The sequence below is a fragment of the Papilio xuthus genome, unplaced genomic scaffold (genome assembly GCF_000836235.2).
Source record: "Papilio xuthus unplaced genomic scaffold, Pxut_1.1 DF825946.1, whole genome shotgun sequence".
NCBI lineage: Eukaryota > Metazoa > Arthropoda > Insecta > Lepidoptera > Papilionidae > Papilio > Papilio xuthus.
The window spans coordinates 4,603,559-4,627,465 of NW_013532703.1; the positions used below are offsets into that span (position 1 = coordinate 4,603,559).

General features: G+C 33.3%; 5 protein-coding genes across 11 annotated transcripts in view; 1 reads left to right on the forward strand and 4 right to left on the reverse strand.

Annotated features, from left to right (window-relative positions):
- Positions 1–630, reverse strand: part of Wdr62 (WD repeat domain 62) — a 64,000-nt gene extending 63,370 nt beyond the window's left edge. For all 7 annotated transcript variants that reach the window (XM_013320995.1, XM_013320993.1, XM_013320991.1 and 4 more), the window contains exon 1: positions 435–630. The gene's annotated coding sequence lies outside the window, so the exon portion shown is untranslated. The remainder of the gene's footprint in view (positions 1–434) is intronic.
- A 401-nt stretch (positions 631–1,031) lies between these two features.
- Positions 1,032–4,717, forward strand: LOC106123937 (kanadaptin). Its single transcript, XM_013320352.1, has 10 exons — positions 1,032–1,329; positions 1,430–1,562; positions 1,764–1,956; positions 2,247–2,424; positions 2,529–2,700; positions 2,845–2,993; positions 3,292–3,461; positions 3,728–3,913; positions 4,078–4,226; positions 4,323–4,717. Exons 1-10 carry the CDS (start codon positions 1,077–1,079, stop codon positions 4,687–4,689), a joined length of 1,950 nt encoding a protein of 649 aa, XP_013175806.1. The 5' UTR covers positions 1,032–1,076; the 3' UTR covers positions 4,690–4,717.
- Positions 4,718–4,936: 219 nt separating this feature from the next.
- On the reverse strand, positions 4,937–8,835 carry ND-49 (NADH dehydrogenase (ubiquinone) 49 kDa subunit). Its single transcript, XM_013320340.1, has 10 exons — positions 8,550–8,835; positions 8,175–8,290; positions 7,788–7,897; positions 7,433–7,634; positions 7,037–7,224; positions 6,619–6,782; positions 6,248–6,367; positions 5,925–6,054; positions 5,546–5,691; positions 4,937–5,160 (listed from the first exon to the last, which is right to left on the reverse strand). The coding sequence occupies exons 1-10, from the start codon at positions 8,642–8,644 to the stop codon at positions 5,031–5,033; spliced, it is 1,401 nt and encodes a 466-aa protein (XP_013175794.1). The 5' UTR covers positions 8,645–8,835; the 3' UTR covers positions 4,937–5,030.
- A 285-nt stretch (positions 8,836–9,120) lies between these two features.
- On the reverse strand, positions 9,121–16,785 carry su(f) (cleavage stimulation factor subunit su(f)). Its single transcript, XM_013321439.1, has 18 exons — positions 16,525–16,785; positions 16,261–16,452; positions 15,883–15,915; positions 14,610–14,707; positions 14,188–14,341; positions 13,816–13,909; positions 13,444–13,583; positions 12,891–13,082; positions 12,477–12,614; positions 12,154–12,296; positions 11,745–11,902; positions 11,308–11,474; positions 11,027–11,134; positions 10,847–10,935; positions 10,419–10,519; positions 9,891–10,025; positions 9,566–9,672; positions 9,121–9,350 (listed from the first exon to the last, which is right to left on the reverse strand). Exons 1-18 carry the CDS (start codon positions 16,558–16,560, stop codon positions 9,246–9,248), a joined length of 2,190 nt encoding a protein of 729 aa, XP_013176893.1. The 5' UTR covers positions 16,561–16,785; the 3' UTR covers positions 9,121–9,245.
- Positions 16,786–17,450: 665 nt separating this feature from the next.
- On the reverse strand, positions 17,451–22,037 carry LOC106124597 (uncharacterized). Its single transcript, XM_013321440.1, has 19 exons — positions 21,929–22,037; positions 21,645–21,739; positions 21,105–21,348; positions 20,770–20,836; positions 20,638–20,665; positions 20,449–20,515; positions 20,315–20,369; positions 20,182–20,215; positions 19,961–20,039; positions 19,674–19,723; positions 19,526–19,598; positions 19,226–19,278; positions 19,010–19,076; positions 18,766–18,821; positions 18,554–18,617; positions 18,353–18,388; positions 18,083–18,163; positions 17,858–17,928; positions 17,451–17,791 (listed from the first exon to the last, which is right to left on the reverse strand). The coding sequence occupies exons 1-19, from the start codon at positions 21,931–21,933 to the stop codon at positions 17,739–17,741; spliced, it is 1,278 nt and encodes a 425-aa protein (XP_013176894.1). The 5' UTR covers positions 21,934–22,037; the 3' UTR covers positions 17,451–17,738.
- Positions 22,038–23,907: the final 1,870 nt, after the last annotated feature.

Here is a 23,907-nt window from a genome sequence, read left to right on the forward strand (position 1 = left end):
CAAATTTCTAAATTCACAACTTGAAACAGTGCTCGAGGCAAATTATATAAGGTAAAAGTTTATTTGAACAATCAATTTTTGAATGCGTGAAGAGAAATTGGTTCCAAATTGTTTAAGATACCATCTAGTATTGGATTATTGGCAAGATGAAAACGATAAGACTTGAAAGAATAGCGTGACCTGTGGAATTGCTTTCACTTAATAAACAATAGTATGATTCAACCTTCCTAGAAACGATAACATAACCCAAAAATAAAGAAAAAGAGAAATATTTTTTCATTACGTACAGACCGGATTTTACGAGAGTTATCTTGATTGCTGACAACAATCTACGAATTTTCTGCGTTAGTTAAGATATTCAACATGCATAGATATTATCAAAATTGATAAGGTTGCGGATTATTCTAATTACAGGTAAATCTTTGTTTAAATACCTTGTATACGAAGTCGAACAATATGGTCACTTTGTCACATGAATACACTGTTATGTTTTATCACTACAACTGATACACACACGAGTAACCGAAAATACTTGATAACGAAAAAGTTAAGTTCGAAATAATATTCACGGTAACAAAATTATGAATCGGTTACCTGTCGGCACAAATTCGTTTGAATTGATTGATTGATTGATATGGCGCTTTGTTTCATTCTTTCCATAGATTCCTTCATTCCTCGAATTAGTTCTTCGTTTCATTCGTTCTTCGTTCCTAACAATTCTCTTTACTTAGTTTTCAGTATAGTTCTGTTTTTGGAAATTATTTTAATATATCTAATTTATTAGAAAGACTACCGCTTTGTATTCGCTGGATTTGATTTCCATAAATTATATTTTCCTCAGGAAGGCTTAAATAAATCTAAAAAGTATGGCAATAACCTTAAATGTTTTGTCAACTTGACATTTGCATTACAATCAATTGTCAGTCATGTTTATCGTCAACGTTTAGAATTCTAATTTGTATTTATTAAATAAAATTAAGTAATTTTATCACATTGTTCAAATAACTTTCACCAAAACTAAATATTATAGTGCAATTCAGTGTGTTATTTTAATTTAAAAGTTTTATTAACCTATCATGGAAGACAATTCTGAAAACAAAAATGAAAACACCGAATTCAAGAAGCCTGTTCTCATTGGACGCATTGGAAAACTACCCAAAAAGGCGAAACTCGAAGCCGACAAGCCTAAGGAACCCAAAACAGAAGAAATTAATATACAAACATCTGAACCAATCGCTAAAAGTTCATTACCACCGGCGGTTCTAATGAAAGAGCTATCTACACCCATACCCTATAAAGAACCGAAATGGTCAGGAATTTGTCCGGATGGTTTGTATTATTGTAGTTTAATCTGTTATTAATTTGTGGAGAAAGTAAAAAGCAAGCCTTAAATTGAGATAGTATTTGTATTCATAAAATTATATTACAGGTTCGGAATATGGTCTTGAAGTGTTGAAATCTGGTATGATTGTTGAAAAAGTTGATTTAACAACCAAACCATTCTATGTTTTTGGAAGACTAGCTAACTGCGATGTTGTGATGGCACATCCAACCATATCAAGGTAATGTTTAGTTAATAAATAGTTGAACCTATTATGAGTTCCAACACCAAAGTAAAAATAATGTCAAACTCTAAAAGTGCAAGCAGAAACTTTCATTCAACAAATTTTTTGTCCAACTTTCTAAGAATAACTTAACAAAATTTTTTTACAATCTGGTTTAGTATACAATATGATATGACAATGTCTTTTTTTATTCCAAAGGCACCATTGTGTCCTGCAATATAAAGCATTTGCTGATGAAGGTGAACCACCTTGCGGTTGGTACTTGTATGATCTGGGCAGCACTCATGGAACATTCCTTAACCGGGACAGAATAAAAGAGAAGCACTACAGCAGAGTCAGAGTTGGTCATCAAATCAAATTTGGGAACAGCACCAGGACATATATTTTACTTGTAACTATTTTAACATTCCATACTAAATACATAGATTGTATTAATAATTGCAGTGGTAATGGACCACCTTGATAGTTCACTTTGATATAAAAAAATTGGTGGCATGTAACATTTTAAATGTGTTGGAACATATTTCTAATCATAATATCCTGCAATCATGAGTTTCCACTTCCAAAACATATACTTATACCTCTGTCAAATAATACAGATAACAATATTTTTTTGCACATGTGTTGTCTAATGGGAACCAGTTTCTCTTTTTTTTAACTTGTATTTATCTCATTTTACAGGGTCCAGACTTTGATTGTGAGGGTGAATCGGAATTAACAGTGACAGAAATTAAACAAAAAGCATTAGACATGAAGTTGACAAGAGCAAAGATGATACAAGAAGCAAAGGAAGCAATGGAGAAGGAAAGACTGGAGGAAGAGAAAAAAAGAGAGGAACAAGGAATTGATTGGGGAATGGGTAATTAGATTTTCTTACACAACAAACATTTAAAGTTGATTGTCTTTTTTCTCTGTCACACTGGAATTTTTATTTTGACTTGATCCTGTATGTTTGTTTTCTAGGCGAAGATGCAGACGAAGAACCTGACCTTGCAGAAAATCCATACGCTACCACTGCCAATGAAGAGCTATACTTGACGGATCCTAAAAAGACGTTGCGTGGATATTTTGAAAGAGAAGGTCATGAGTTAAGCTATAATTGTGAAGAAAGGGGTGTCGGCCAGTTTATTTGCAGGTAATTATATGTTTTAAAACTTTGATTCTATTGTTCAGCGGACTACTTAAATAGTTGAGCAACTAATCTTTCAACTAGTTGGTAGAATATTTGAACTGTTATATAGTGACCATTTGTTGCAAAAATTTCATAGTAATTGTTTAGGGTGGAACTACCGATTGATGACGCCCGAGGTCGTCCTGTGGTGGCAGAGGTGATCCATCGCGGTAAGAAGAAAGAGGCCGTAGTCGCTTGCGCCCTAGAGGCATGCCGGGTACTCGACAGAGCTGGACTATTAAGGCAGTCAAAACATGGTAAGTAAATACTTTTACTAATACTCTTATTAGTGTAATAATATTTGTTACAGGGGCCATAGCACGAAAATTTGCAAGAAAGTATGCGTAATATTACAAAATTTAACAAACTTATTTTGGTTGATGACGCTATGAAACCTTTTTCGAAAATTTTCGTGCTAGACCCCTTTTTGTTTCATAGTAATATCACATGATATATTCAAGTAACAAGAATGGATTTAATCAACTTGTTGTTTTGACTGGTACAATTCAAATAGAAAAATTTATCATGAAATATATCATTACTTTATTTCACTAGAATCACGTCGGCGTAAAGAACGTGATTGGAGCGCGGATGACTACTACGATTCGGACGACGACTCGTTCCTCGACCGCACCGGGCATGTGGAGAGGAAGCGCAAGATGCGTATGATCAAACTCGGCGCGGCACAGGATAACAACGATAAGCCACTCACATACGATGATCTGGTGAGTTAAAGTAGACAAAGTAGTTGAATTAGTTTGACTTAAAAAAAAACCGTTATATTTTTTTTCTTAACACTGCAGGGATCCAAAGAATGGAATATATAGGCATTCTAAGTTAAATTAAAATCCTGTTCTTGATATAAATATTTTTTTAAGTCGATAACAAAACTATAAATTGTTGTTGCTTGCTTCAAGCGATCTTTGTCTAACTATTTTTTTATGTAATATTTAAGTGTTGAACAAATTAGCAATATAACTCACCTTTACAGCTCAAACAAATAGAAGAGATAGAAGAGAAGATAATCAAGGAAGAGAAATCCCTGGCTCGTCTGCGTTCAGGTGGTGAGAGTCAGACGGGCAGCAACAACGATGATGATGCGCTTGACGCGTACATGAACGAACTCGCGTCTAAACCACAAGCTATGGCTGTTAAAGCTGATATATCAAAGACTAAGGTATATTTAAGTACATTTTAATTACTTAAATTCTGAATAATCCCTGATTTGTTTTTAATTATAAGATCATCATCAGCTCACTTTACGTCCCCACTGAGGGGCTTACATGCATTAGGTATTTTTTATATAATATTGGTTTAATATATGTGTCTGTATTTTTTCAGATGAACATACAAAAACTAAAAGCTGAGCTAGCTAAAACACAAAGACTCGCGGATATAGCTCGGCCTGCGCACGCGCCGCCAATCATCAAGAAAGATGATAAAAAGATGACTGTGAAGGTTGGAAGTAATTCAGTTGTTTATGGAAAAAGGTTTGTAAAAAACGTTTTTAACATTTATTTTATAATGTTAACATTTTTGTGACAATTAATATTTTTAACAAGGTATTAATTTTTTTTATCCCTTAGGTTAAAACTTAAAGACGGTGAAAAACGGCCTAAAGTTAAACAAGAAATGAAGAAAGAAGAAACAGAATTCGTCGAAGAAATGGACTCAGATGAGGAAAGTGAAACTAAAAACAAAACAGAAACAAAATTAAAAACAAAAGAGAACAACAACGGAATAAAAGAAACTGAATCAATAGATAATAGACCTGAAATAGAAAAAAGTGTTATTAAAAATGCTAATAGTGAAATTATTAAAGTAAAAAATGATGAGAATCCAGTTAAGCGCATGTTTGGTCCAATGAGACCTCCTGATGACTATGTAGTACCAGAAGGGTATTTTGATCAAGAAACTGACAGAGATTTGCCTGAAATCGAAGAAAAAGAATAGCTTTAAGTGAATAAAATAATTAGATGTATTCTGTTGTTTAAATGTATGTTAGTCCTACATTTCTTTTCTATTAATTGTCAATAAGGATTTTATTTAGAGCTCATAAAGACAAATATATATTTTTCATTAAAAAATTAATTAGAAAAATGAGATGAATTTAGTTAAAATCTTTACCTAAAAAAATGTAGAAAAGAATCCCGCAATGATATTATTTATTACAGCAACACTACTTGTAATTAAATAATCATTAAAAAAGGGTGTTCCTTAATAATTTATTGCTTACAAATTAAAATTATACATTTCTACACTTGATTTTCAGCTAGAATTCGTTTAATGAATATTTATCGGTCAACTTCACCGAACACGATATCGAGTGTTCCAATAATGGCGACGATATCGGCCAACATGGAGTTCTTGCCGACTTTCTCTAGAGCGGCCAAGTGAGCGAAACCGGGCGCCTTGATCTTGCATCTAAAAACATCACTATAATTTAATATACAATCTTAACATAATCCAAATTACGATTATAAACGAATACTAATTTATGAAGAAAAGAAACTTGTATAAAAAGGAAAGAATGAAAATTGCAGCATAGAATATAGACTCTATTATAGACATTCAGTAAATCAAAGTGATCCTTAACTTTGGTTTCCGAGGTCAAAATCACTGTTAATGGTTGAGAAAACAGATATTTTTATGAAAGGATTTTGGTCTCAGAAACCATCAATAAATCATGCAAACAAAAGGATAATTATGTAACACTTTAATCATTTGTAAATTATAACACCCTGTATGGAGTGAATTCAGATACGATGATTGATCAAGAACAGCCCGTGTAATAAAACTATATTCATACCTGTATGGCTTAGATCCGCCGTCAGAGACGAGGTATACTCCGAATTCTCCCTTGGGTGCTTCTATCGCGGTGTATGTGGAGCCCGGGGGCACCTGGTAGCCTTGCGAGAACAGCTTGAAGTGATGAATCAGGGCCTCCATTGATGTCTGACGTAAAGAAAACAATATTAAATACTTAATTTGTCACATCATATTTTCTATAAAAAAAAAACTAAGTAATAAATCATAAACCTCATTGGCGTAGTTGTTTAGACGCTATTATATTTGTTAATTCATAAAAAACATGTTCTGAATCTAATAACTCAACCACAATAAAACAAATACTACATTAGAAAAACATGACCCTGTCAGTTAAGTTGAAAGTAAAATTTGAGAAATACCTTCATTTCTTCACGCGAGGGTGGAGTCAATTTAGCGTCATCGGTCTTCACTTCACCAGGCGGCATCTTGTTGAGGCACTGGTCCACGATGCGTAGAGACTGACGCATCTCTTCCACACGACATAAATACCTACAAAACTTAACCATTAGTACCCACTGTCGAAACATGCACACATTGTTATCCCAACAGAAAAAAAATCATATACCGTTACACAAAATTCTAGACTTCAGCCATTTAGACTCCAGGACACAATAAAATTGACATACAATTCCCAATTTCAATAAATCATACACATCTGCAAAAAATATTTAAATGCTCGCACCTGTCGTAGCAATCGCCCTTAGTTCCAATAGGTACATCAAAGTCGACTAGATGGTAGGCGTCGTAAGGCTGCGCCTTGCGGAGGTCCCACTTGATGCCGGAGCCACGCAGCATCACACCGCTATAAATGTATTAAAACTAAGTTAACTTGATTTAACTATATGTACAGTCAAACCAGGATAAGCAAGAAAAATCTATAAGCCAGAATAAAGGGTAGTAATGTAACTTAGGTTACAGAAAAATCTCTACGAAAAATCAATATTGCGTTCCCTTGGACTCTGACTTATCCAGGTTCAACTGTTTTTTTAATTATGTGTACAAAACTGTCAGTTTAGGTATAATTCATTGTAATAATAACTGGCATAAAAATACCTAAAGCCATAGTTGAGAGCATCCTCGGCAGTGACCACACCAATGTCCTTAGTCCTCTGAACCCAGATCCTGTTGGTGGTGAGCACATCCTCCACCTCGTCCAAACGCTCCGAGAATTTGATAGCAAATTCATAGATATCATCCATAAGACCTAATGGCATATCCTGAAAAACAAAAAAAATAGTAAAGCAACCAAGTCCCTTCAGATTGACATAGCCTAGATAAATTTTAATGCATTGGCAAATGACATATTGAAGGAATTATTTACAAAGCTAGGCTTTTCATGAATAATATGGTAGAAAATAAATTAATTTTCTTGTACTGTACAACTTTTCTTAAATGTAACACTTCCACAGTTTGTACAAATATTCTCAGCAAGATTTTTTCACTTATTTTATATGCTATAAAAAGCACTCACTAGTGCTACACCTCCAGGACGTATGTACGCAGCATGCATACGTGCGCCGCTGACTCTTTCGTAAAGTTCCATCAACTTTTCTCTTTCCTCAAACAGCCAGAACAGTGGCGTAAGCGCACCAATATCCAAAGCGTGCGTTGCCACCGCCATAATATGGTTTCTAATACGTGTCAGCTCACAAAACAGTGCTGAAAATGAAATGAAGACACTTATGTCATAATTATTCATAATTAAAACTGAATCTAAACTAAACGACAAGGCCAGTAGGGACCCACTAAACTAATCCCACTCGCCCTATGAACACTCACAGGGGGTCCTGTGAGAACTGCATTTTTTTATTAATGTAAATGAACATCTTCATTAACTATTTTTACTGTTATATAATTCAATACTTACTTCGAATATACTTAGCTCTTATAGGTATATCAATGTTTAAAAGTTTTTCAACAGCTAAGCTGAAGCATTGTTCATTGCACATCATGGAGACATAGTCAAGACGGTCAAAGTAAGGCAACGCCTGAGTGTATGTCTTGTACTCAATGAGTTTCTCAGTGCCACGGTGGAGAAGACCAATATGGGGATCAGCTGCTCTTACCGTCTGTAACACATATTAAACATATTTAATAAAGCTACAATTTTGTAAACATTTTCAGCTCATGTCTTATATATTATATGTGTAGATATCTAGTACAATTATATTAAAAATATTAAACATTAAATATAATATATATTATAATTGTACAATAATTACCTCACCATCCAACTCCAAAACAAGGCGGAGTACACCGTGGGCAGCAGGATGCTGCGGCCCAAAGTTCAACACCATGTTGCGAACCTGCTTTTCAGTTGGTGCAATAATGCCTATACACATATAAAACATCTAATTTAGTTAACTTTTTTTAAGACAGCAATATTGCCCCTTTAATAGGCATCAGCACAGTGACATAATTCAATTTAATAAAATCACTAAATGACAAAGACAAGCAAAACAGGACATTCATAATCATTGAAAATTCTAGATTCTTTTTAGCTGCTTTAGTTATGTTTATGGGCGTATTAATAATTGCAGATGTTAAATATAGAACTTAGGTGTAAGGAACTTTTGGATAGTTTTTGATTTTAAAATTTTTGAACTTACTGTTGTAAGGCAAATGCTTCATAAGAGATGTAACTTCATCAGGATACATTACAGCTCCTTCAAATTGCTTAACGTACTCCGCATCAGGCATCCATCGATGCGCATTTCTTTGAGAGCTGAAATGAATGTACAAACTTACTAACGTATATTGTTTTCGACACTTATTTGTTCAACTAAAAAGTACAACTTTTTACATTAAGGCTTTAAATTAAATGCAATTAAGTACTTTTATTATCTGTAATTTGATTAAAGTATAACATAAAATTGATGAAATATTTCGAAAATACAATATAACCTCTGACGTTACATAATAATAAACCATAATAAGACGAAATTTAATCATTGAATAAATGAATTTTTCAAACTAATACTTACTTCACATTGTAGACTGCTGGTAAATTCTTTAATAAAGCTGTAGATTGGCTTAAATTTGGCGATTTTCGCAGCAAAACATTGAAAATCGATGCCATTTTCGGACTTACAACGTTACGATTAACGTTATCGTGTGAAGATCAAAAAACTAAATCGTCGGCGTTAACTTAGAATCCATAAAATGATAATCCAACTTAATTATAAGTTTTTTTCTGACTTCTTTTCAATACACCAAAACAATAATTTCATATTCATTGATTCGTAGTTTCAAGAAAAAAGGCTAACAGAAAAGACTTTTGACAGAACTATTGATGGAAAGGAACGTCAATTAAACGTCAGAGGACAACGTCAATATTACGTCTACTTCAGTTAACGCTGCGTTCATTTATAACGATTCCCAAAGTTTAGTAATATAATTACTAAGCTTAAAGTTTACTAATTATTTATAGACAGAAGAGTATTACGTTAACAATTTAAAAGATCCTTCTGGCTTCATTTATCAGTTATGATATTTAGATAACTTTCATCTCGAGCTTCAAGTGACTATCACTTCATGTGAAATAAAACAACTTAATAATTAATTAATTACTTTATTGTAAAAAATCCGGAATACATTCATTCACACTTCGACTTAATAAAATTGTAAGACGAACATTATTTTTAATTATTTATAATCCAGTTGCTGGGGTTGTAAATACTTTATTTGACTCGCTTTTGTTGTCTCTGCCGGTAGATGTCGTTGACGGGCGGGGCGACACCCAAGTCATCGTCATCCGAATCTTCGCCGATCTTTCTTCGTCTTGCCTGTAATAATATAGTTTGATAATTATGTATCCCGATATTGAATAGAAACAGAGAACCTGTCAAGGGGGCGTTCAATCGTCTGATTTATTACTTTTACTCGAAGAAATAATTCTATATTCCTATGAAATATGTTTAGGTGTTTTATGTTTCTGGTCAGGCAATAAATTAACTTGATAGAGATAGGTTAATTTTTTTAACTATACTTATTTGTGTACCTTATTGGAGACGGTGGTGATTCCCTCATCATCAACAATCCAGTGCACGGAGCGCGCCAAGTCAAATAATTTCGTGTCGCAGCCGTTCTCTTGTGTCGGCGCCGGTGCTGCATTAAAATATTATTTTTAATTACCTTCTAAACCACTACCACTATCTGATCATCCAGCTTAAGATATACATAAAAATATAGAATACCTTATTAAAGAAATATAACTAAACAACACATCATTACAATTTTACATTTTTTTGCCTTGATTTTTTTCCTCACAGGGAAAATTCTGATGATTCAGGAGCTCCTCTACTCACGATTGCCCAATGACTTACGTTTATCCGGTAGCGTGATGCGGTTGAAGAGCTGCATGAGGCGGTCAACAGCGACGAAGGGTCCGCGGAAGCTGGTGGGTGGTGGCATCAGCGTGCACAGGTGCGCACAAGCCGGTGGCATCGGGAACGTGCCGCCTAAAGCAACGTATTAATATCAATCAACACACTAATATTATCAATGCCAATGTTTGGATGGATGGTTATTAGAACGTATCACCAGAACAGCTGCTTGGATCTCGCTCAAATTTGGCATAGATGTAGCACATAGTCTGCAAGAACACATATGCTAGTAATTATTTTTTTAGTTCGGCGCCGACGGAATCGGAGGCGACAGCTATGTAGCAATATGTAAAACCAAAATCATATTCAGAATAGACCCCATCCAAACTTTATGACGTCAAGATACTGCGAACATCAGTTTTAACAGAACACTATATATAGTTTAACTCTTGTATCTCTATTTAACCCCCTTTCACATAACTGTCGCTGCTTGTTGTCTTGTTGCCAAAATGAAATATAATAATTTACCTGATATTGGATGTTCTCCGGGCAACGGATTAATTTTGGGCTTGTATGGAATCATTTGGCTGGTGTCGGGACGAGCAATATCCTTATTAGGATCATTGTCTCTGCAAATTATAGCGAACACATTTATTTATATAAGAAAACGTGGCCGTCCTAAACAAACTAGGCGGCGCTCAGTAGCTGACGAAATGAAGGCAATAGGGCTGACATGGCCCGAGACCAAACGCAGAGCCCAAGATAGAGCGACCTGGTGTCGCACTGTGAACCCCACTACGGGGACATAGGACTTTAAGTCAAGTAAGTCAAGTCATTTATTTATATACCTATTTTAATTTTCTTTCATATTTTCCAATTAAATTAATTTTGTTCCCTAATTTAATTACACTAAAATTTCGTTTTTAATTTATATAAGCTACAAAAATAGCACTCACTTCTGTCCGAGTATAACAGCCGCCAGCTCCGGAGATATGCCGGCCAACGGACCGCCCAATGCCCACGATTTGTTTGACATAGACGCTACCTAAAACAAACATTTAAAAATTATACGTAGAAACTTCGCCTAAATTCGATGAAATGGCGATATCTAGGATCATAAAATTTTGTATAGTTACCTCAGTATATCCGATAGATTTGAGCTCCGCGATGCTGCAAGGGTACAGGTCAAGGAACTTGTAGCGGTCCACCAGTTGTGCAGTTTCCTTGCCTTCAAATTCTTTGATCTAATAAGAGCAAACATATTAATCAAAGTATATTGACATAAAATAATAGCAATTAAAATGATATATTTCGGATTCTAATGATTTTGTTCTAGACTCGCTTCTCGAATATTTTTTTTTATTAAAATTTTTTTTGGAAAGTAAATAAAAAAGCAATACTATGTTAGTAATCCTACCTTTTCCAGCACAGCCTGTCTTCTCTTCTCCACTTTAACAATACTAACAAGATCGCCGATGTTGGATTCAAACTCCAAGAACCTGTTCCAGATGTCTACTGAGCTCTCTGGCTTCAGACTGCCCGAAGATAGCACTCGCTCAAACAGCACGCGAGTGTTGTTGTCCTCTGTTGATATAGAGTTACAAATATCATAGACACGATTTAATTACCATAAGTTTTTATTGTTATGAATTTCTTTGACATTTCTTTTTAATTCCTAGTGTTTGTTGCTTTGTACGTTTTTATGATCATAATATTTACGTTGTTATACTTAATTAGTGTAAAGAAAAATTACTTCTCTTTGAGTTGAGTTCATGTATGTAAATTAAAATATTTTCTAATCTGATATCAACAAATAAATTAAGCCGGCTTTGGTGTTAAATTTCAAATAATTACCGTTTAAATGTGACAAATAGTCGATATAACATAGAACATATTCTGGAATGTGCGAGAACTTTTTAAGGCCTAGCTCGAAGATTCTAAAGGCGATGTTCTTGTCTTTGGAGCAGTAGTACTCCATGAGGGCAGCCGCAACGAACACGTGGTAACGGGACCTGGGAATAAAGTAAGTATAGTCCTACAAACTTATGTGGCCCGGTGAGTGGCGCTCCATCGAAATGGCAGACTTTATCAATACTTTTGTCTACTTGGCCAGATTAAGTTAAAATTGGTAAAATGAACTGGTCACATTTATATATGCGGTTACTGGTTATCATAGAATATAGCCCCTATGTCTATGGTCTATATCATAGACTAACATGATACAAAAGAATTTCTTTAAATCTAAATAAAGGTCTATAATAACCTTGGATCTTCTCTGGCGCGTTTGAAGACAGTTCTGGCAGATTTGATGCCCTCAGCGCGTCGTGCGAACTTCATGTACTGCACGTAGGCCAGCGTGGGGTCAATGTCCTCCATATCAAGATATCTCGTGTAAACTTGATGGACCTACGAAATAATAAAGTATAGAATGTCTATTTTATAGCCGCGAACTTCTACTCTAACTCTGTCTTTTTTAAGAAAAGAGAAGGGATTACAATAAGTTGATTTCTCCTATTGAAACGTATGTTCTCTATTTTTGCATGGACTGATAATAAGTTTTTAAACAGTTGTTCCTTGTTAAGTCACCTTATTGTAATGCAGCCTACTCTCCTCGTAATCTGCGTGCGCAAAGTGTAACAGCGTGGACTGCTTGAGCGGGCCACTGGTCGCGCGCTCGTACACCGCCGCCGCCTCCTCGGAAAACAGGCGCGCCGCGTTCGAATCCTGAATAAAATACAAACAAATGTGACTTTGATGTATACATCTGTGTATTGTATACTACTCAGGTGTATACTACGGCGGAAAAGAATTTAGAATTAAGCACAGATTACAGTGTAAGATATATTTGAGTAGTATAAAATAGAGTATACTACTTGACTGTATAATACTAAAATGTATATGTTTCATACATTATTATACAGTGTAGTTACTAGTACACTGTATACAAGTTAAGACAATTTTTTTGATGAATTTAAATCTGTAGATAAATGTTTATCTCACCCCTTTTTCTTGCAGTAGTTTTGAGGAATGATCGAGGAACTGCGCGGCTTGATGCCAAACGTCAGGATGGTGTGCAAGACAGAGCAAGCACTGCTCGATCGCGAACATGACGCGGCGGGCAACCAGCGCAGTGTCCTCCGACCGGAGAGGATTGCTTCTCTCCCATGATATATACTTCTTCCAAAGTTCCACCTGATAATTAACAAATTAGAATTTTTATACTGAGGCTAACTTACAAGTAGTTAAAAGACATTTTAGTGACAACTGCAATGATAAAACGTTTATAGAGAAGATGCCTTAGGAATATAACTTGTCGTAATTTTTCGAAAAACAATAATTGAAAATTTAAAGTGTGAATGTGTTGAACAACTGTTTATATGTTTAACAGTAGAAGGATGATGAAAACCTTATAAAATAGTCTATTCTACTAATATAGACTAGACTAAGTTTTGAGATAAAGAATGATGAACTTCTAAAATCGACGAAAGCGGTTATATATCTTGAAAGATGTAACTCTTTTTTTTAGATGGATATTGGTGTACTGATGCCGTACCTGTTTCATTTCCTCTCTGTCGACAGTGGGCGGCGTGGCGGGCATGTTCCTGTTGAGTCCTCGAGTTACCGTCTCCAGTTCCTTGGCCACGCGCCGCGCGTTCATGTACTCTCGGGACCTCTCCATTGCCATACGCTCAGCTGTAGGAATTATATTGTTCACATTCTACCATAAAAATATCTAACAGGGTAAATTGAGGGAGCAACTGACTAAAAACACAACGTGAATAAAAAAGGCAAAATAATGCATATAAGACTAAAAATACTTGTTTCTTGTACATATAAAATATCAACTCTTTTGTTAGTGACCATAATGATAAGAATATTTTTTTAAAATATAATCTGTGACAATCCCATGTAATTATTAACTTACCAATAATTGTATTTATCCCTTGTTCAAATGCAATATAATCTTTCCATAATGTTTCAATTCCTATAATAGGAGTGATAACCGCTCTTTGATACACCTGAAAATTAACAACGTTATGTATTTGAACTACTAGTTGTTGCCCGTGATTTCGTCCCCGTATAATTAGAAAACAATTATTTAGTAGCCTATGTGTTATTTCATACTATGTTCAACAACAACGGAACAAACGCAAGCGCGGACAGTCAAAACAAAAAAAAATGTTTTTTCACAAATACGTCACGTGTACGAAATGCGATTTCTTTTTCGATTATACTACAATGACAGTACAAACATAAAATTTTTATTAATATGTATAGATTAAATGTTACTACATACTTTCCTCACAGCCGAAATCTTCTGATTTTCAGCATAAGACCCAACCGCGTCGACAGCTTTTAAGAAAGTCACATAGTCGTTCCAGATCGGATAAGCATGAATATCTAAGCCTATTTTCTCTAGAGCAAAGTCATAAGCTTGCGCCATTTTTTCTCTGAAAATCAAAAGCAAGTACAAATGTTCTATGTTAAATTAAAATTAATTCTACAAATAGGGAGCAATGTAGGCATATTTCTTTGATATCCAGTCCAATTTATTTCTCAACAAAAAATTTCAACGAGGGTAATCAAAGATTTCTTTGTAGTTTTACTACAATCGATAACTAAATACTACTCATTTAGATGTTAATTGTTAAAGATAATCTTGAAGTAATTTACTTGCGTAAACAACCAAACAAACATATTAAATATAACAACACTTACTTGTATGTAGGCAGCATACATTTAGTTTCTTTGACGTAGTTTAAGTAGAGACGCCAGAGTTCAATATTAAGGATCTTCATAAGACAGCGCTGGAACAGCTAAACACCCATACAAACATAATAAAATGAATATTTATTGTCTGGCTTGAAGGACCAAAACATTAGTAGGCCAAAAGATTAGTTATGACTCTATTGAATATGGCCTGGTCTTTGGCATGACCGAGCTGTAGATATCTTCTTATGGGTAAAAAATTTAATAGCCCATTGTTTTTAGACATTAACAAAGACAAAATATAAGATTTTTCTTCTATATCACAAAGACATGGACCAGAGGTTTACCTGATACATCTGATAGTTCAGTCAGCATTTTCTGTAAATGTATAAGACTATAGGACTAAAGGGTAAATAAATTACTCTGAAGGAGTATCATATTGTTTTAAAGTCGGTACATGACTCCCCAATGAGAATCTCAGTTACTCCGGTTTGAATGTAAACCTAGAGAATTACATGCAAGTTGGTTGTTTTATCATTATCTCCAAAGCTCATCATTGACCAATGACGTAAAACACTATTTTAGAAAACATTGTTTTTGTTTAGAATGAGCAAACAAAACAAATTGTATTCATGTATGTACCCAGATAATTTGAAACAGCTTATAAACCAATTTAACCTCAACATGATCACGAATATGTGCCATCAAGATCCTTTTCTTGGGTAATAGACGGTACCAATTTTCACTAAATATTACTTGATCGCCTTATAAGAGTAAACTTGTTTTTGAAGTCTTTATTTATATTGTAATAACTTCTGATACTTTGAATTGAAACTGAACACATTCTTCAATGGTTGTAAGGATTAGGTTAAAACGAAATATATAGGAAAAAAATAAATATAGAACAATATATAGTCATATTTTTACTAATAATATATTCACTAAGAGGGTTTAATACATGTCAAAAGTGACCTTCTATGGATTGGATTTCTGCAAATACAATTGTTTTTAACTCGTGGTGATTATTAATAAAAGCATATAAACATTTTATATAAATTGCAACACTTATTTTCACCATAGAAAATCACCTCCGACATGTCTGAACACAGTTACCCTATCCGAAAGAAAAGATTGCATTTTCATTATCTGGTTTCTTTATTTGAACTTAAGACTTGCATTACATAATTTGTAGACCTTAGAGTATTTTTTATCTTTATTAGTCACTAATATCACAGAGTATTTAACATTTTTTATTACTAACTTACGCTGTATCAATACTAACCTTTTCAACTTTTTCAAAATTTCTCGCCTTCATCTGTAAATTGAATTTCAAACCTGATTATTATTGTATGAATGAACATATTGATATTTATTTCAATCCACTTTATATTGGTTGTTACCACATCTGTAATAGTCATTTTTTCTGATGAAGGGTATATATGAAATAAAAAGATCAATAGAATAGAACAGTTTGTAGAGGAAGCTGAATTTATGTTTTTTTTTTATACCTTATAGCCTTCTTGAAAACTTTTATTACAAGTAACATGGGTTTTTAATTATACTTCTTATATATATAGGCATTTATATATAATGTCATTGGTCCTTCTGTTAATTGACTAAAAGTAGAAATAAAAAAGTTTTACAAGAATTCTTCTCTAACCTCTTGTTCAATGTATATTTTCCAGTACCGGCCAGTGGTTGGGAATGCAGCAATAAGTTTTTCATACATTGTCCGTACATCGTTAATAGGCCTTGTCTGGGCTTCCCTGATGAGTAAAGACCATGAATCCACGTCGTATACGTTCGCTTCCACAGCTTTCTGTGCTCGAGTTAACCTTTCATTCCCCCAATCCTGGAATACAGTTAAATAAGTTTTATGAAAAATCGTTTAAATAGAATGAAAACAAGTTGTAAATATACTTACAATCTCTGCATTTTCGTCCGTCAAAGCAGCGGCCATCGTGAGACCCTGTTGATTTTGCTTGTGTGTTAAACGAACATGTACCTCTACCTTTGACTATTGTGAGTTTATTGACTATACAATTAGTATCACACAAATGTTCACTTTTTCATATTTGTAGTTTATAAGTGAATTGTTTTATAATTACTTATTCTTAAAATCTTTAAATAATCAACCAATCCAACCTGAAAAAACATGGACAAAAACAAGCCATTAGAGAGTATGTAAAAGTCACCATAGACAAGTCAAAGGGAATTATGATGCACTGTGGTTGCTAAATAAAAGGCGGCATTTTTACTCTGTGTAAAGCCTTGCAAATGTCAAAGCCCGCGTCACTGACTGACGCCGCTGTCAATTCAAGTGTTTACAATTACAAGTTCCATATTTTGTTATTCTTTGTAAAATGTTATTTTATTCATTCTTTAAATCTTTAATAGGAAAAGATGTTGTGGTGGAATTAAAAAATGACCTTAGCATATGCGGGACATTGCATTCTGTCGATCAATATTTGAATATAAAATTATCCGACATAAGCGTCATAGATCCGGATAAATACCCTCACATGTTGTCGGTGAAGAATTGTTTCATTCGTGGATCTGTTGTGCGCTATGTCCAATTACCAGCAGACGAAGTTGACACACAGCTACTGCAAGATGCGGCAAGAAAAGAAGCAACAGTGTCTACAAGATAGTCGCTGTAACATAACCTAACATCTAAGTTGAATATGGACTAAAACATTTGTGAATATATCTAAGTGTAAGAACATTGAATAAATGTAAACCTAATTGTCAAATTAAGTTTTATTATATGAGACCAATAATACAAATATTGTCAGCATTTATTAACGGCAGACAAAACACTACATCCAGGAACAAAATCAATAGTCGTTAATCATTGGAGACCATTTATTAAAACAAAAACGAATACAGTGTGAAAATTATTACATAAATGACTGTACAATTAGTGCCCCATAAATTTATTCAATATTTTTTATACTAAACATATCGACTCTCTCATTCTCCTTCAAAAAAATTATAGCATGTTTTTATAAAAATATTGTTTCTAAAAATGTGACATTTCTAGAAGTTACAAAAAAGTGTACAAATGTATTTTTGTTGCATTTATGATTTACTAGAGACTTACATTTACAGATATCTCTGTGGTGGATAATTTTACTTTCACAATACTTTTGAGTCTATGACCATAGGAGATGAAGGAGTAATATTTTTGCCTGGAAAGGAAAATAACATTTCAATGTACATATTTTTTTTCAATTTTGACGAAATTCCATACTTACTTTTATATCTCATATTAGGTTTTGGACTTGGAACAAGCATCCTTAACAGTTTTGCACGAAAGACTGCTAATCTAGAAAAGAAAGAATTTACCTAATAATTTGTACATATTAAAAAAAAATAGATAAATCTATGTGGCCATTCACCTCTTGTTACTTTGCCTGTTTTATCGTAACTCATAGAAGCCAACCATTTTTTTTGTATAACTAAAATATTTTTAAGCTTACTGGCTCTTCGTAGGACCGGCTAATCGCATGACGTGCGCGCGCATGCAGCGATAACTGTGAGATGTTTTCAAATGTTTGCAGCTAGGGAAAAAAATTGCGACATTATTTTAAAGACATCTTAGATGGAGGTAAGGAATTCATCAATGAAATTGACTTGCTAAAACATCTATCAATTAAACATAGTTAATGTATCTGCGTAAAAAAAGCTTCGACTCTTCTTCATCTACAGGTTTGTATATTATAAGAAAAAAGACCATCTAATGGAATTACCTCATTTGTTCATCCATCTTTTGCATCAAACGTAACCTAAAACAAATTAAATCTTAGTACCCAAGAAATGTGACTACCAAACGCGTAATTTTTTTAATCCCTTATAGTGCCGGATTTTTTTTAAATGAGGAACTTCCTTCCCTACATATCAAGCTTCGGTACTATATACATTTTTTGACTCAATTGAGAATAATTTTTTACCATCCCAATTTATGCGGAGACTGTCTTCGATTTATAGTTGAGTAAAGTCTTTTAAGCCCACGACCTGGTAAATGAACCGAATTAATCATGTGATTAATGTAATTTCAATACAACAATGGTCATTAGTATTTTTTTTCTGTAAATACGATTAGGTACATGTCTCCTTGTTTGTCCATTGTAATGATTTGATTAAGTAGTTTTCATAAACTTACGCTGATGTTCTGTTATTTCCTCGTGGAATAACGAATTTATCTTTTTCAACAAACTCCTGAAACATTAAGTTAGCAAATATTTTTACAATTCTAATAATCGTTCATAAATACCATCTTTCCTTAACACGTTGCGGCTTCAAAACTGTAGCCGAATTGATATGGTCATATTGCCCATAATTTATCGAGGAAGCTCGGATATGTTTATAGATATTTACTCTGCTAAAATGAATTAAATAAAACTCACTGTGGGTCATGGTCCACGCTCATCAAAGTACTCACAATCGAACTTTGTTTCAAAATATTTCTCTTGACTGCAATGATATTGAAAACGGGAGTTCAAAATACAAGATTAAAAAATATAAGTATTATTCTAAGTCGTTAATTTTATTATAAGACTCTGTTATCTCTACACGTCCGAGGATTTTATAGTAAACTGCTAGTCTAAAGTTCATATACTTACAACTAGTGTAGGGCATTTTCATAATACTTCGTATTCTTCTGTCCATCCAATGCCTAAAAAAGTATACCAAGTTTAACAGTCTTATAAAGGTTGATGGAAAGAAAAAGAGGTTCACAATGGTAAAGTGATATTTTGTCTTTAACCTTATTTATGTATTATAAGTTTTTTTATCGTTACCATAGATATCCCCTCCCATAAACATCCCTGCAGAAAATTATTATTTAAGGGTTTTCTGATAGTAAAAGAAAATTGGCAATAGTTTGAATGATAGTAGCGCTAACTATGACATATTTTATTTACTTTTTATGTGACTTCATTGAAACGGAGTAATTAAGTTCGCTGCTCAAAGAATCGTCTCCGTCACCCGAATGATCTGCATACGTAATATAAGATTAGTTCTAAATTGTCTGCCAGAAATGTACGTCAACAAATAGTATAATCATCTTACTTGTGTTCAGTCCCGACATTATTGACGACGCAGTCCTTTTTAGAGGTACCCTGTTAACATGAAAATATGAATAATGAAGAAACCGACGAAAAGAGTACAAATCTTATGAAATCCACTAAACGGTAAAGGTTTTAGCTCTCTCTCTCTCTCTCTAACTCTTTTTACCATGCCTTTTATGGTGTAAGCTTGTAATTCGCAGACTTTTGGCGGCCCTTTCTGTCTCTTGTCTTCAAACTTATTAATGGATGATCGATAGTCGTGTAAAATAAAGTGTTATCAATACATACATAGATTTAATTATTACAGCTTCGTCTTCGGATTTTTTTCTTAAAGCAGTATTAGCGATTTCTGTTGACGTACCAAGCTCTGAAAACGTTCAAATACTTTTTTAACTATTTACACAATACTTGAAGTTACTTTCAATATCTAAAAAAAAGTATGATTACTTCTGTACCAAATCAATTTCTATGGTAACGATTTTTAAAAACTTACTTTTTAATTTACTTACCTGCTACTCTCATATCGCTGAGACGGTTACTGCTCTAAAAAGGACAAAGATGAAATATTTAGCAGTTTGTTATAAAGGCAATATAAAAAAAAAGAAAATACGTAAAATATTTTATATAATTGAAAACACTAACCGGCTTCCTATATTTCGTATATTTAGGCGGCAGGCGAGATAGTGCGAGTTTTTGACTGCAAAAGAAATCGTCAGAATCAGACTTAAATGTGACAAGGGTTTAAGTAAAATTAAAAATAATGAAAAGACACTCACTCGTTAGTCATTGTAGACCTAGGGGAGTCTTTGTATAATTGTTTGATTTCTATCGACTTTTTGATGTCTGAAAATAAAAAAATATAACAACGTCCACCTCTGTTAAAGAAACCGTAAATGGTTTTAAAAAAAGTAAAATTTTTATTTGAAGAACAGCAAACAATACTTTTAAGTAATAATAAAAATAACCTGGTTCGCATTTCTTTATAATTGATGTCTGAAAAAAAAAGGAATAATTAGAGATAAAATTTAATATTTGTGCAACAAATTCTTGCTGCACCTTACATTATTATAGTGCATCAAAACATACACGTCACTTACATGTTCGGAACCCATTTTCATTCGTAAATATTTAATTTCGGAACCAGGATGTAGTGGTATTGGTTTGCTAAAACAAATAAAAGAATCTTTACTACCTAATAACAGCACTAGTCGATTATTTATTTGGCACAGACAAATATACGATGTTTTATTAAGGTCTAGCGGGGGCAGGGCAATGCGCAGCGAGCCAATGGCCGCCAAGAAATTAAAAATACAACAATATCTTAAAACTTTCAAGGTCCTCACTTTTCGTTAGATCTACTAAGTTTCACATATCGCCTTAATTTCAAAAACGATTTCAAGAGAGGCTAAGTATAGAGCAGTTGGTATCTTACCTTTTATTCTTGTCTTCAACACGATCTACTGAGGTATTTGAAGTAAGTATTGAAGTTTTTCCAAACTCTCTAAAGGTATCGCGAGTCGTATTCGACATCAACTCATGGAGTTTCTTCGGGTTTTTGTCTTTATTCTTATTCCAGTTGCTTTTGTTTGAATGAAATAATCGTGCTGAACATTTTGAACAAAATATGACGCCTTTAAATATTTCCGCGTCAGTTAAATCATTTTCATTGCATACAACTGCAAAAGAATAAATAAAGACAATGTATAGAACTCGGCATTTTATTTGGAACGTTTAGAACAAGACTGGGGACCAATGTACCAACAATTCAAACAAAGTACTATAGTTTGGTATCACCATTAACCCGTATTAATCCGTTGTCGGGCAAAAGCCTTTGCAGTTGTTCACCAATATTTGCGCCAATACGTTTATACTGGTAGTTGTTTATTAAACAGTTGTCGTTTTGTTTTATCATAAGTAGCCAAGAAGACTTAAACGTGTCTTACTGCGTTACAAAAGTGTTCGTTGTACTTACAGCACCTCTTGCACTGTTTGTGGTAGCTGTAACCTTCACAGACGACCTTTTCACCGGCGCCGATTGGTTCCGAACAGTGCTCGCACACCTCGCATCTAATCAACAAGATTACGACAAAACTCTGAAAGGACTTGAAGTTACTTATGTAATAGTTTAACGAGTAAATAAAATATTAAGTTTTATGTATGTAGTAGTATGTATCCTGCTGTAGTTTTGTCTATCACTCTATGTATGATATAAACATATAACTATATGCTCACAAATTACTAGATAAATATACTCACGCCATTTTATATTATTATTATTTTTTTATCATTTTAAAAGATTTATTTAATTAAAATTACTCTGGACTCTACAGAGAATTTGACATGTCACAATTGTTTATTCTTTTCTAATGTCATTGTCGAATATTTACCTGCCAAAGAACATTTATTAAAACCTTTTTACTTTTAACGTATTATATTTTTGTAGCACAAGGCGGCAAAGGAGCCAACAGTAGCAGGTTCGGTTAAGTGACTACTGGCCAATAGGCATTTGCAATAGTCGTAGAGAATACCACGAAATATATACTACCGGTGAAATACCATGACCACACAGAAGATAGACATGAAGTAAAAGTAATTCTGTGTTCCGTCAAACGAGTGTGTCATTAGTTTAAAGGTTTTGTTATGTTCAGTGAACACTTTGCTATGTTGACGAATTCCGTTGGCCGTTTGCTAGTTTGTCACCTTATATTATAAAAATAAGCTTCCTGCCTTTCCCTTTCCAGTCAAAGATTAATAGTTTTTATCATTGGACGTCAAAGACACTGTAAGATGAAACGGTTTAAAAGTAAAAATGTGGATTAGATAAAAAATAAAACAACAATAATATGTTCTTTCCATATGTATTAAAATACAGTGTACAAATATAAAATATTGCTTTTGTTATACATATAAGTATATTCAAATACGATAGACATATTATATAAATATTTCTTTCTTTAAGTAGAAAATATAGGGGAATAAAAGTTATTACCACCATTTTATAGCGTGTTTTATTAAAAACATATACAAAATAATCAAACTATAAGTATTACTGAGCAAAGAATGTATTAAAAAATATAAAACCACAATCCAGCACCAACGTTTTCAAAGATTATTTACAAAACTATTCCCATTAAAATGGGCAACGAGACCATTTACGTAGTTATTACCATAGACATTTTGCTCCAACGGAAAGATATAAGAAAATATCTTTAAGTGATACCGTGGGTTTCTGACACCAAACTAAAATATCATCTTTGACACAACAAAAGAGATAACAATATGTTTTAAACGATAATGATTTCAGAAAACCAAGGTGATTGTTTCAGTTAATGATTTATTTATATAATTTTATTTAACATTTAAAACATAGTGACCAGCTCCTTCATTCTCTAATAGGTGTACAAAAACAATGATTTCTATTTTGTTTTTTAAAGAATATAGGTGCTGAAGCTAAAGCGATACTGATTAATTGATTAAAACACAGAAATCTTTAAATAGTATGAACTAACTCTTCGACAGTAAGTACGTAGGAATTTAATAAAAAAAAAAATAATACATTGCAATGAACTGAGATCAAAAATAACAATAATAGAGAGAAAGGAATACCCAATTTGAGATCAATAAATTATATTTAGATTTTAGTTAATTTTGCATGTGTAAATATAAAAAAAAAAGTAATTTGCCTAAAGTCAGGCATTTTATTAGTTATTGTGCGTGTATTATTTTTCTACTATACTAGATAATTTCAAAAATACTGGCCCCGAAATTATTTGTTTAAACTATATAAAACTTAAATCTAATTATACTAATTATAATAAACTTGCAAAATGTTTACGTGATTTTTAGGGTTCCGTACCTCATAGGAAAAAAAACGGAACCCTTATAGGTTCACTTTGTTATTTATATAGTAGCAATTTTTTTTTACTATTAAAGTACCATTTACTCATTGCTTTCAATAATAAAACCAAAATGACTGTAAATTATACTCCATTTCGTATATTTATTATAACCAAACCCAAACCTTGTTCCGTGTACGAGATCTATTAAAAATAGTTAAAGAACGACTTCAACAAGTTAAATGTCTACATACATCTCAGTATAAACTGACATTTAAAAAATTTCCTACACACGTAATTTAATACGGTCCAATTTAATACTCTTTTATAGTTCCAATATCTTGGCGGCAAAGTCATTGGCGCACTCCGCGGCACCCTCCCTGCATCCCGCTACGTCCC

Bases quoted from the DNA above. Each gene is read 5' to 3' on its own strand.
- LOC106124597 (XM_013321440.1), bottom strand. The intron at 20,040-20,181 runs GTAAGTAAATTA...GAACGTTTTCAG, and splicing joins CAGCGATATGAGAGTAGCAG to AGCTTGGTACGTCAACAGAA. The intron at 18,822-19,009 runs GTGAGTTTTATT...TTAATGTTTCAG, and splicing joins AGCGTGGACCATGACCCACA to GAGTTTGTTGAAAAAGATAA.
- ND-49 (XM_013320340.1), bottom strand. From the start codon at position 8,644: ATGGCATCGATTTTCAATGTTTTGCTGCGAAAATCGCCAAATTTAAGC. The intron at 6,783-7,036 runs GTGAGTGCTTTT...TTTGTTTTTCAG, and splicing joins GTCCTGGAGGTGTAGCACTA to GATATGCCATTAGGTCTTAT. The intron at 5,161-5,545 runs GTATGAATATAG...TGATGTTTTTAG, and splicing joins GGCGGATCTAAGCCATACAG to ATGCAAGATCAAGGCGCCCG.
- LOC106123937 (XM_013320352.1), top strand. From the start codon at position 1,077: ATGGAAGACAATTCTGAAAACAAAAATGAAAACACCGAATTCAAGAAG. The intron at 3,914-4,077 runs GTATATTTAAGT...GTATTTTTTCAG, and splicing joins CTGATATATCAAAGACTAAG to ATGAACATACAAAAACTAAA. The intron at 4,227-4,322 runs GTTTGTAAAAAA...TTTATCCCTTAG, and splicing joins TCAGTTGTTTATGGAAAAAG to GTTAAAACTTAAAGACGGTG.